This window comes from Branchiostoma lanceolatum, chromosome 8 (assembly GCF_035083965.1).
Source record: "Branchiostoma lanceolatum isolate klBraLanc5 chromosome 8, klBraLanc5.hap2, whole genome shotgun sequence".
Classification (NCBI taxonomy): domain Eukaryota; kingdom Metazoa; phylum Chordata; class Leptocardii; order Amphioxiformes; family Branchiostomatidae; genus Branchiostoma; species Branchiostoma lanceolatum.
The window spans coordinates 4,816,479-4,829,179 of record NC_089729.1 but is presented as its reverse complement, the minus strand read 5'-3'; the positions used below and the strand labels follow the sequence as shown (position 1 = coordinate 4,829,179).

The following is a 12,701-nucleotide window of genomic DNA, read 5'->3' as shown; positions in this document are numbered from 1 at the left end:
TGTGTGTGTGTATGTCCAGTTATGCTGGGTTAGCATTGTAAGACACGCATGTCTATACAGATATTGTATGCAAAAATGGATGTAGAGTGCTGTAGATGGCTGCAATGGAATACCCATAGCATATAATTATATCACACACTACATGGTCTTCACTGGTTATGATTTACACGAATATCATTCTAGTAGTTATATCACTTTCACGGCTTTGTGCTACATATTCTACATATGATTTGTGAAAGTTGTCGTAATGGGTACAATAACAAAATGTGTTAGTACACATAGTGTACATAATCATATACTTTTCTGTCTTGGCACAATATTCAAATAAAAATTAAATACGCATACATCTTATTCTACATTAGATATGCATCTCGCAGTCCCCGTTTCGCACTCGTTATTGATACGTCAATACGTACAGTCCTATTATTCACTTAGTGATATGGCACTTACGTGTACAAATTGTACGAACAATTCAACTTGATGGTTTGGTAGATATTTCATGTATATATCTTGTACTTAAGGAGTTAACATACAGATGTATGTATTTGCTGATACAGAGGTTGGCACAACTGTGGTTTAGAAGGCCATCTTTTTTATATGTAATTCTTTAAAAGAATTTTACAGAAAAAGAATTTTTGTATCAACAGTTATCATACATTACGGGACAGCTTGTGTTATGAACTAAGTACTGTTCCAAATCCCTATAACTGTTTTTAAACAGCGAGAAAAAAAAAACGATGCGTACAATACAGCTTAAACCTGCCCGCCTACACGTTTAGGCTTACATGTACGTTACCCTTTTAGTCGACTGTTTGAACCGCTATGACATACAAATGTACTGCGGTAACTAGGACAATCTATATGTCACTCTACCTCTTGTGACGCATACTCAACATTTATGGTTCTGCAACCAGCACAAAAATTATAATATTTCATGTTTCATGCCAGGAAACGTATCCCTATTCTTTTTTTTTTGCACTGTTTGATTAAGGTGGTTGTGACTTTCTCAGAATTTGACACTTAGTCATCTACAGTAGAACATCCTGCTCCCTTCATCGGATGTTACCCTGAGCCAGGACGCTGTTGAAGATGTCCAGGAACATCTCCGCGTGATGCGGCTGGAAGATGAGTGCAGGTCGGCACCTGATGGTCCGTTCTCCGCAACCACCTGCTTGGACTCCTGTATAAATGCACCATGTTTCTTGTTTGTTTGTTTATTTCTATTTCACCAGGGAAAATCTTGTCGCCAGCAGGCGGTTTTCAAAGAGCCCTGGGGGGAAAACCCCCAAACAAATTTGTTACATAAAATTAGATAACATAAAATAACTAGATAACATAATGTACTAATAACGAAACATAATGAAATAAGATCAAGTAGAAATCAGGATTTGAATTTGCATATCAATGTGAGATCATATCAATAGATAATTGAAGAAAGCAAAATACATACATAAGAGATCACTGAAATTCAAACAACATTCACACAGTTTCTTGTAAGTTACCGGTCATGTCTTCATGAGTAACATTGCTGTATGCACACTTCGGTCAAAATATGTAACATTGACTAAATCTATTCATATATGCTCACTATGAGGCGGACATGCCATGCCCCGACGTTGTGCCCTTGGGAAAGGTACTTTGCACGACCTTCCCTGACGGTGGAGTGACGCCCACCAAGCCACTTCGGCTGATCTGTCAAAAAGTGTGCAAAAACACACGGCGGATCCGGTGCGCCAATGTACAAACAACTGCTCATTGGCATCCACCAAGGGCCGCTAAGTTTTTTTTCTTCAATTTTTTAGATATTTTTTTCAAATATGAAAATAATTGTACATGTTAGTGTAGCAACACCCGTAAAATACAGCATTTTAGTGTAGATTTGGATAGAAAATGATTTGGATAAAAAACTTGCCATCCTACCTTTGTTTCTGAGAGCCCGAATGACCGTGTTTCTGACCGCCTCCGTGGGACAGTCGACCGCACAGAAGCTGCCCTGTCCACGGGTACCGTCCAAGATGTCCGGATATTTGTTCTGAGCAGCAGTCCAAATGAAATTCGGTTAGTTCATCATGTTAACTCGTTTCCACCTTGTTAAACTGTAATGTGCTTCTGGTGATAGAAGCACAGCAACATCCAGGAACAACGATTTAGATACCTTTAGTGATAATGATTCTTCTTCTTTACTGCTTAGCCTCATATCTGAGATAATCAGCAGTTGCGCATGGGTTAGATACGACACAAGTGCCCTGTACAAATAAAACAAAGGGGAAATGAAGGAAAGGCGCTAAGGAACATAAACAACTGAATTTGTGTGTGCAAAGGACAGGACGAGTGAATTTAGTGAGTTAGTAATACATTTATTTACATATATACAAGGACGTGTAGGGGTGGCTCAATGCAGCAAGGTCTTCCCCAGTTCAGTTTTGAACTGGGAGAGGGACCCCGCCTCCGCTACACCAGGCTCAAGTTCGTTCCACTCTTTGATGGTCCGAGGGAAGAACGAGAGCCTATAGTAGTTGTTCCTGCCCGCGATGGTCTGCAAATGATTGCTTGCCTACCTACCTACCCGGGTCTCTACATCTCCTAGTCGTTGGGGGACAAGCTAGAGGGAGATTTATGACGATTGTTGCATTCTATCTAATGATTGAAACCCTACCTCCAGTGTCCGCAGCCCCTCCATCAGAACTTGACCAGTCTCCCGCATGTTGTCCAACAGTCGGTCCTCTTCAATCACCCGGATGACGGCCTCCAGGAGGACCAGTTTGGCGGGGTCGCCCACCCACGTGTTTATGATGCGGTAACCCTGGAGCAGGCAGATATGATCAGGAGAATCAAATCTTTGGTATAGACTTTAAAATCGTACTTTGCATTTTATTGACAAAGTAAGGGTAAAACCATCTCTCCTCTGTTTTCGGCAAAACTACACCGCAACACTAGCTACTGCAATATGTTAAGTGAAACGATCACTGTCAGGCATACAAAAACAACAACATTCGCATGTGTCAGAATATGTGAAATGATATCTATATAGCAAGGTTCTTTTATTCACAACCAAGCATTTTATAAGATCCGACGTTTCGACAGCTGTCAGCCATCTTCATCATGGCAGTTATTGTCATTCGCCAACCTGATGAAATTATTCACGGATATCTATATAGTTGAAACAAAAGCAATCTTGGAGAGGCCATAAGTTTCCAGATATCTACTATAATGTTTAACAAAGTTGTGGCCATATAGGAAGTCATGCGACACTGGTTTTAAAGGAGCTTAAAGGAGAAGTTGGCCATGCATACCCCCTGTGGCCGGAACTCCTCCTTGTAGTAATATCCACCGATAAGCATCTTCTTAGCGAAGGTGACGAAGTCTGGAGGTTCCTCCAGTCCCCAGTGCTCATGCGCCCACATTCTGCCCGTCAGCCCTACTCCCGTCTGGACCTCGTCCACTATCATCGCTGCATCGTTCTGCGAATCAGCATTATGTGAATAAGGTCATGGCTATGCACAAAAAAAATATTGGATATTTGGAGTTTCTTTTAACACAACCAGGTAATCTTACCTGCTGACGTTTCGGTGTCTGTCAGAAACCTTCTTCAGAGCTTCTGACTGGAGAAGCGGTGAGAAGCAGTACTCCAGTCAGAAGCTCTGAAGAAGGTGTCTGACAGACACCGAAACGTCAGCAGGTGAGATTACCTGGTTGCGTTAAAGAGGGAGGTTCCACTATAAAACCACCCAATAAATTCGGCTAGTGTAAACTGTGTGGGCTCAGTCCACCACTGTCTGGCATGCCGTGCCGGGGCTGCACAGTAGAGTACCAAGTACTAGTAGTTACTGTATACACTTTAGAATGCAGAAACAATAGACGACAGTTTCAGTTTTTCACATAAAAATCAAATAAGTCTGCTTCTTCTACACAGGAAGAATATAAAGTACATGTAAAGCCCAACCTGGCAGAGAAGCAGCTTTGTAGGGAAACATCGTCTGATGGCAACTGTAGCAGTAATTCTGGTCTTACAGATTGATGACAGCACTTCTTATATGAGAACAATTGCAAGACACCAACTAGCTTTTATCAATGCTATTATTGACATTTCTAGATTTGTAACTCAGGCAAGTATAGAGCAAGATTGCATTGAATTCAAAATAAGAGAAAATCTTGTCAACGCTTTGTATCAGTTGATCTTTCGTCAAAATTAAACTTGAAGAAATTACTGCATGCAATATCTAGCCTTGCTGTAACTTTCTGGGTCATTTTACATGGTTTCACAACGTTTTTTTTTAAACTAGTGGAAAACAACTCCATACCATTTTTCAAACTGAAACGGTCAGTAGTATGCAAATATCTGTCTGTTTTGTGTGGCCTTTGTTTTCTGGCTGTAGACATGGCTGGACTCCCCATGGCTCTTAATTAGTTTATGTGATCTGGGGGTCAATTCAGCTTTCAAAGTCCTGGCAGACGACAGCAGGGAGTATCTACATTGGTTTATGGTTATGGTTGTTCCCAGGGAACAGGAGTTCAACCTTTAAAAGAAACTCCAAATATCCTATGTTCTACCAACGTTAACCTGATGAAATTATTTTCGGAAAAGAAATATTGTTTCTGATTTTTATATTACATTAACAATGACAATAAACTTGATTGCATATTCTATGCCCAACATGGCCTTATTCAATAATTAGATAACTTAAGTCTTATGAAGATTATGTTGTATTCCATCCATATATTCGAAGTCTCCTACTTTCTTCTTAAAACATGTTTAGACACATTTACAGTTTTTTTAGTAACATCGTAGATTTCAGATGACATCATGTACATGAATTATTGAACATTTCATCCTGTGCTAGGTGTGCATATTTCTGGTCTAGTTGAAGGGCACTTTCAAGAACATTGCGCAAGTCTGTTTACATGTATAATGAAGGTTCTAAAACAAAATGTACTTCATTAACAAGGAATTACTGAAAATGCAGACATATTTGCGGAGATTTAATTTTGCGGTAGGGAGAAAGTTCGCGTTTGTAGCAATAGTAGCGCTACAGTCACACATTGGAACGGCTTTTCGCGGTAAGAAGGCCTAGGTCACCGCGAAAACCGCGAACATAAAGCCATCGCGAACATTACTGCAAGTAAAAATAAAAACAAACATCCGTACGTCTTTTGCTATCCTCTGCAGTCGTCTGAAGAAGGTGTTGGAGGCGTGATGATCCCCGCCCTCCGCCTGGATGGGCTCAATGACTATCCCCGCCACAGGCTGACCGCTCGTCTTAGACTCCACAATTATCTTCCACACCTGGAGTCAAATATGCCACTCTTGTTATAGAGTCATATACTGTGTTGATTTGATGTCAATCACTGATATAGCCCAGAAATATATAATACAGGTTAATTTTCTATTTGTGACATATTTGCATCGTCGTAGTCCTACGGGGTTGAAGATGACTGTCAATGTGACTGTCTTTTTGTTACATACATTTGTATAATTTACACATATTTGCATAATTTACATATGTTTGATAAAACCCTAATGTTCCAGCAGGACCTTAGTACATCATACCTAAAAATGACCAGGAGACATCCAGCTATCATTTTGTGGTACTGGACTGAATATTTTTTGTTTATCCTCCTCGACTTTAGATAGAAGACAAAGCTTACTGCATCAAGGCACCAAGAATATACAATAAGTGATGCTGCTTTACTTTCCATTTGGGGAATATTTGCATAATTCACATACATCTGCGTAAAAGTCAACAGAACCATAATGTTCCATCTGGAAGTTAGTACATCATACCTAAAAATGACCAGGAGACATCGCGCTATCATTTTGTGGTACTGGACTGAATATTTTTGTTTATCCTCCTCGACTTTAGAAGACAAAGCTTACTGCATCAAGGCACCTCTCCTCCTCCTGTCTGTTTTCCTCGGCGTACAGCTCGAGCGGATACCTGAGCTGAGGGAACGGGGCCACCGGCCATACCAGGGACGGGATGTCCACCTTCTGAATCGGCTTGGAATGGGACGTGGCCAGGCAACCTGTGGTTGATACATGCTTGAAGTGCTTGAAAGTATACTTTGTTGGGCAAAAATTATGACAAGAAATATCAACTTAAGGTTGTGATTATGATAATAATATGTATCTGCAAAGATGTGATTGTCCAAGACTACGTCATGAAAAATTTAATGCATTATAATGAAAAATAACACTAACAGGTAGACATAAATGGTCTCACAATTAAGTCGTCTTTTGTATGATAAGTTACGGAGGATTTAGCTATCAAAATGAAGTACATCAGCTAATTGGACAGTTATATTGATGATAAAAGTATATAAAAACATCACGAACAGACCTAAGGTTCTTCCGTGAAAGCCTCCTTGGAAAGACAGGATGGAGAGCTTGGGGCTGCCCGGTGGCTGTGTGGAAGATACCCAGTCGGTCAGTCGTTACACCATGATTAGCAACATTTGCTTACTTGATTTAATAATTTGAAGAACGAACCACTAGCCAAATGAGATGGATGCAACAACAATAGAGGAAAGGAAAGGAAAGTGATCTCGAACCAGTTTAGCTCAAATGAACTCAATGAACAGATCTAGATGAGCTAATCTTCCACTGGTCGTGACAGAGAAGACAGACGCTATGTACAGTACTTACAGGTTCATTGTACCGGGGAAATTTCCCTAGCTCTTTTCGACAAGCACAATTAACAATGGACCACGGCTTAACGCCCCGTCCTAAGGACTGAGACCCTTTCCGGCAGCGTTATGTCGTTTGAGCGACAAAGCTGGGATCGAACCCCGGGCTTCTAGTTCCAGAGGCAAGATCGCTAACCACTGGACTACGCACGCTACAACAATGTATGATATAACATTAGCTTAGAAGGTAACCTCACCATGTCCCGCATACATGACTCTAAGTCTTCTTTGGACGGCATACTTCCACCACGTTGTTTGGTCTGTTCAATAAAATATGCAGGAAATTATCTCCGGATGTTTTTTGCCATAGGAATGACATAGTATGCACATTAATTGGCAATCCCAGAGAAAGATGACAAACAGATCGATATGATTGTAAGTTCCGATGTTATAAGAGGAAATCATCCATATCAGGATGTCCCTGTTGCTCAATTGGTAGCGGCTTCGCAGTTGAGCCTCCTGTTTCCAATTTGGATCCGGGAGACCCCGGATCGAATCCGGAAGGGTATCCTTGTCGGAGCTGCACCGTCTTTCGGAAGAGACGAAAAATGGGGGTCCCGTGTTCGAGGAGGTGCCTCGAGCGCGTTACAACAGCCTCATTACTCATATATGGGTACCTACTGGCTGTAATAATACAACCTGGTGAATTAACCTGGTGAATTATTATATGAAACAGTATAGATTTACCCTATACCAAATGAAGACTGCTTTGTAAGCGTTCTCGTTCGCACATGTGCCACACGCCATGGTCTGTACTTCCTTCAGTCCTGGCGGTGCTACCTGTAGACACAGCGAATAGAATGATAAAAATCTTACAGCTATAGGAATAAGGGAATGGACATGTGAAAGATCATCGTTATAAATCTGCTCTCAAAGTACGCTATTTGTATGTATGCCCATGTCTTCATTTTGGTATAAGAGGCGGTCAAAATTTGAAGCTTTGTCGAAGCAAGGAGGTGGTCGAAGACATTTTCTTGATGCTTGCGCATAATGGTGTAATCGCACTAGCCTGATTGCCAGATGCCAGAGTGTAAGGAATAGCAGAGAGAGGTTCTTCGATGGAAAGTGAAGACAGACTCCAGTTGTTGCCGTGGCCGAGAAACGATCTTTATTCCACACTTACATGTTCTCTCGTCTCTATTCCTCGAGTCGGTCTGTCTTGTCTAACATACTGTGTTCTTAATTTTATACGTTTCTCAACATCTTCAAGATTAGTCATGAAGGATGCGGTAAAGGAGTAACAGTCTCAGGGGCAATGGAGAGCCTAGTGCCGTCTTGCACAGCCTTGTACAGGATTAGTCATACATCGTGTCATGCACAGAGTACATTTCTCAGAAAGCTAGGGGAGTCCTCTACTTACACACAAACTTCAATATGCGCTATATTACAAGAGTTTATACAGAAAAACAATATGAAAATGTTCTTTCAGACAAGCGCAGACTTTAGCCTCCATAGCAGGCTCTGAACCGGCCTTTTTGGGGGCTAAATAATACACCTTTTGCAGCCTGCCCGTAACCATCAGCCACCCCCGTAACCATTTTGCCGGCAAAATGGTTACGGGGGTGGCTGATACTGTAGTTACGGGCTGGCTGCAAAAGGTGTATTATTTAGCCCCCAAAAAGGCCGGTTCAGAGCCTGCTATGGAGGCTACACAGACTTACTCTCATTAGCACTTTCCCCATCTTGTCTGGAAAGTCCAGAGGTGGGAGGGTTCCTAGCGACGGCCGGTTTATAAAGGTGCTCTGTGATAAAGCAAACTTGTGATGTATGTTACTGTGCATGATGTTTATAAAAACACAGAGCATTATGACAACGTTGTATTATGAGCTTCGATATATGTATGCACATGTTTTGTATATACTCACGAGATTGTTTAGATCACGTAGGGCATTCACCAGTGCTGGGTGGTTGTAGCCTATGAAAAACAAAAGTGCCTTTAATCTAACACACTTTTTGTCTTTCACCAACAAACTAGACAACTATCATTAACAGTTCAATACCCACACTAGAACTGGAGATCTTTTCGACTAATGTAATAGCAAATAACTCTATTGCACAACAATTGTACAAGGTACAAAGTATGGCATACTGGTACATAACTACAGTTCCATAAGGCTCATCTACCTAATACAAGAGTGTGCGGTATGGGATGGGAATGGGCTTTTACAATCATTGAAGGAATGTATAAGCCACAAGAACTTCAACTCTATGGATCAATGACTTACACACTTAGATTTACATATTCATTATTCACCCAAAGGCAGAGACGAGATTTGTGTGTAGATGTCCAACAGCCTGTTGCCATCTGCATCCATCAGCCAGTTCCCTTTGCTGCGCTCATAGTCACAGAAGAACTGCACAGCTTCGGTATTCTGTCGACAAACAAATAAACAAACAGTCAGCAGTAGCAATTGGATAGCCTATCTCTTTAAAAACTTTTTCATACCTACTCATGACCAAAAAGTACAACTGCTTACATAGGTAATGCTAAAGTGAAATTGTATCGTTTCAAGTAAGCTCAATACACATGCACAAGAACCTATGGGAGCAAAAAACATGTCTGTCACGCTTAAAGTTTAAACAAACCTGTATCTTGTCCAAGTCCGTCAGCAAAGCCTACAGATAAGACAAGATGGAGATATCGTTGGTAATCTATATGGCCAATGTCATTCATTCTGACGTTTTTACTCGTTCAGTCTGTCAATGACAATGTTCCTTTTCCTCCATTTTGGTTTCTATTTCTGTTTCCCCGAAACGATAACCTTTAGCTGGGATTTTCAAAGCCATTACTGATAAAATAGTCTTTCCAATATCTTGCTCCGGTAGCATGCAAAGATGGAACGTAACGTTACAGTTAGACTGATGAGCTGATCGGCCGTTACTATAATCTAGGCGATCGTTCACTGACATGGAGTTCTTTTCACGACGCACCTTTGAGCGTGGTCCCGGGATTTCTGTCTTTACGATTGGTCGATCGTAGTCGTAATGGTCGGGAAGCAGCTTGCGGCGGGCTACATTGGACAGGCACCTCCCCAAAACTGGAATCATAGAAGGCATTCTATCACCCAACATGTGTAACAGCATCTAGAGATTCAAAAGGTCACCAAAGCCCTGTGACTATCAGAGAGGATGTTTTATAATTGTTGGTAACCAACTGTGACGTGACAAGAGGTGTTACATTGGGGCCTACACATTTCGGATGGTGTTTCTGTCTCTTCATTTTCTCACAGATACTATTAGCTGTTATCAAGAGATCACGTCCAGTTTAAACTTGCTCGATAATAGACTGACTTCAAAACTTTGAGAACTGATAAGTTAGTACAAGAGACGGGTAAATGCTGAGAATTTCTAGGCTGGCCACGGTATAGAAGAATCCTGGAAAGAATCTTGCACACTTGCAGCATACAACATATTACGCTCCTTTTCTAAGATGGCTACATCATAGACATATTACATTGTGATTGTTCGAACAAACAGAATATTTTGGGTAAGTTGAAGACATTCCTCAGAGTCTACCTTTCTGTTGGCTCTGTGGGGACCTGTGTATTGGAAATGTCATGTCAATGGACAGATCTGTCTGTCAAATGATTTGAACCATGACAAGTCCTTAAATCCAACCAGAGGACGAAATTTTTCACGAAGCTGTCATGAACACTAAAGGTCAACATCAATCAAAGTGCTGCCTGAAAGGTAGCCCTTGAGCGATAGTAGCGCTGAAATGCGTTAATGTGTGAATTTTGTTGCAAAGTGAAATCGCATAAACGAATATTGTGTAGCTGTTACGACTGGATGGCAAGATATCTACTTATTGGCTAGATATCTATTTCAGAACTCGCCTCGTGTGTTTCCATGGCTACGAAACAGCTATTTCTATTCAAGATAAATCACAAGTCTCGAAACATTGATCTAATATTCCAAAAATGTCTTTACAGTTCAAAACAGCATGATCTACCATTACCCATGCCGCGTCACGCTGAAGCAGGAACCTTTAGAAATGTCATGAATTCTAGATCTAACGGCAGCCGTGTCGCTACACGGAAAATGCGAATTGATATCGTGGTGAAACCGAGAGGATGGGCGTAATCCGGGGGCTGGAAAGGGCCCAGACTGACTACGCTACACTTTTAAACTGTTTAGCATTCAGGCCAGCGATCGGGGGATTCTAGATGACGTGCTTTGTGCGAGCCTTTTAAGCTGTATCTACGTATGACAATGGCATGAAAAGGACTGCAAGTGGTATACTTAAAACTCTTAACGTTTTTTTTAGCGAGAAAAGCTTTCATTCAGTAAGTGACTGTGATGGGGTGGTCGTAAAGGTACTTCATTGATATTTTTATGCGGTTATTTTCCAATGTCTATGATTCTAAGAGTTACATAAAACATTTCATGGTGCTAGGTCTGTACAGCAGTATATTGTGTTTATGTTCATGTATGTACATGTATTCCTCGGTTTACTCAAATTCACAGAATAAAATAACAACACTGACAAAATGATGAAGTTTAAACGCCTTAAAATATGCATTCCTGAATTTCATTTGACAAGAAATAGCGCAAAGCAAATTTCACATTCTCTGAATAATAATCTAACTTGCAAACATTACACCTATATAAAAAGATGACGTCATGTTTAATGTTATACCCAGGATGCACTTTTGTTATACGTCGTTACACCCGACAGACTATGTGCCATGTCAACAAACACACGGCATTTAAGATTAATAACGTATCGTGGAACGTACCATTTAGATATGCATCAATATTGTCAACCGTACACAGACTACTGCTCATATGTTTACATACCAAGTCAACAACAGGGATGTCGAAGAATATGAATAGTTACACTGTGTTTTCGGTAGACAAGCGATTGGATTCCGGGACATTTCAAAACTATCATAGCACATGGCATTGGAGAGGGTCAAGATATTCGGTTGCTACAACTATGAAGTCACTACTTCAGATAGTTCATAAGAAAGGAACAGTAAGTGCAGTGTAAAACATTGATGTTGATACAATAATGGGAATATGGTGAATCAAGAGAGGGTACTTACAAGGCAGCTGATGGAGTCTCCCCAGACGCCCTACAGTCTTGACTGACCACATATCAAGTCTTGCGCGAGACGCCTGCGAGAGAAGCGTGGGCACCGAGTCTACTTCCGGAGTCGTGAGTGCTGAAGAGATCGCGCTAGCTGAGTGTGGCAGTCTTGATCAAACCCCGAACTGGCCCCCTACATCGACTGCGATCCGTCTGTGTCGAGCGATTCCTTCTTATTCTAAACCAAAATACTAACTTGAAAAGCGGGGTGTCAGCATTACTTATGGTAACGTTACAGAACACGCGTGAATCACCTTTGGTTACCGCCTGTCCTTGGTGCTGAATCGCCTTCCCCGGGCCTCGCAGTCACGCCGTAATGCACCCTACACGCAGTTACACAACAACCTGTCGCAACAGTTCAGCGGTAATGTCACCGGTTGTGTAACAGATACGTGTTCATCCACCCATTACACTTGTCTTCCTCATTCTGCCGGGCCGTCTTACTAATGGCGCCCCTTCGTCCTATCGGATGCATATTCCGCAAGGATCCGGCTAAAACCGGTTGCGAGCATGAAAATCGCATTGATGTTGCCTAGCTTGTGGGGAATCGGACTGGAAATTGAGATGTGCACGGCCTTTAAAGTTGCGTGGCGCTTGAATATTTCCAGCGGGTACATCACAGCAGGCTTCTACATGTATTACCATTCTATAAACAATACCACCATCCACTACAGGTATTGTTAGTTGTCTCGGACAATTAATGGGCTTCGTAAGAAGAGCAAAATCAGCATCACATTTTACTTCAATTTGAGCCTTGTCCTTCAGTGCAAATCAAACATCTTTGTGTGGTAACGAATAGATAAATCAATATTTAAAAGTCCGTGCATAGAGTTTGAAATGGCCAATATCTATACCAAAACTTTCTTTCTGGAAATAACTGTACAAAGCCCAGCCAAGAGGCTCCTTCCTTTAATGCACAGAGACA

The 12,701-nt window shown here is 41.4% G+C and overlaps 1 protein-coding gene across 1 annotated transcript; it reads right to left on the bottom strand.

Moving 5' to 3' along the window:
• Nucleotides 1-92: 92 nt before the first annotated feature.
• LOC136439731 (4-aminobutyrate aminotransferase, mitochondrial-like) lies at nucleotides 93-12,449 on the bottom strand. Its single transcript, XM_066435289.1, has 15 exons — nucleotides 11,733-12,449; nucleotides 9,616-9,722; nucleotides 9,271-9,300; nucleotides 8,939-9,056; nucleotides 8,550-8,599; nucleotides 8,346-8,426; nucleotides 7,372-7,464; nucleotides 6,882-6,944; nucleotides 6,339-6,402; nucleotides 5,876-6,024; nucleotides 5,147-5,284; nucleotides 3,294-3,461; nucleotides 2,657-2,803; nucleotides 1,921-2,032; nucleotides 93-1,180 (listed from the first exon to the last, which is right to left on the bottom strand). Exons 1-15 carry the CDS (start codon nucleotides 11,782-11,784, stop codon nucleotides 1,053-1,055), a joined length of 1,500 nt encoding a protein of 499 aa, XP_066291386.1. The 5' UTR covers nucleotides 11,785-12,449; the 3' UTR covers nucleotides 93-1,052.
• Nucleotides 12,450-12,701: the final 252 nt, after the last annotated feature.

Coding starts and splice junctions, on each gene's coding strand:
- LOC136439731 (XM_066435289.1), bottom strand. CDS start 11,784: ATGTGGTCAGTCAAGACTGTAGGGCGTCTGGGGAGACTCCATCAGCTG. Junction 9,723..11,732: donor GAGACTCCATCAGCTGCCTT/GTAAGTACCCTC, acceptor CTATGATTCCAG/TTTTGGGGAGGTGCCTGTCC. Junction 2,033..2,656: donor AGGGGCTGCGGACACTGGAG/GTAGGGTTTCAA, acceptor ACTGCTGCTCAG/AACAAATATCCGGACATCTT.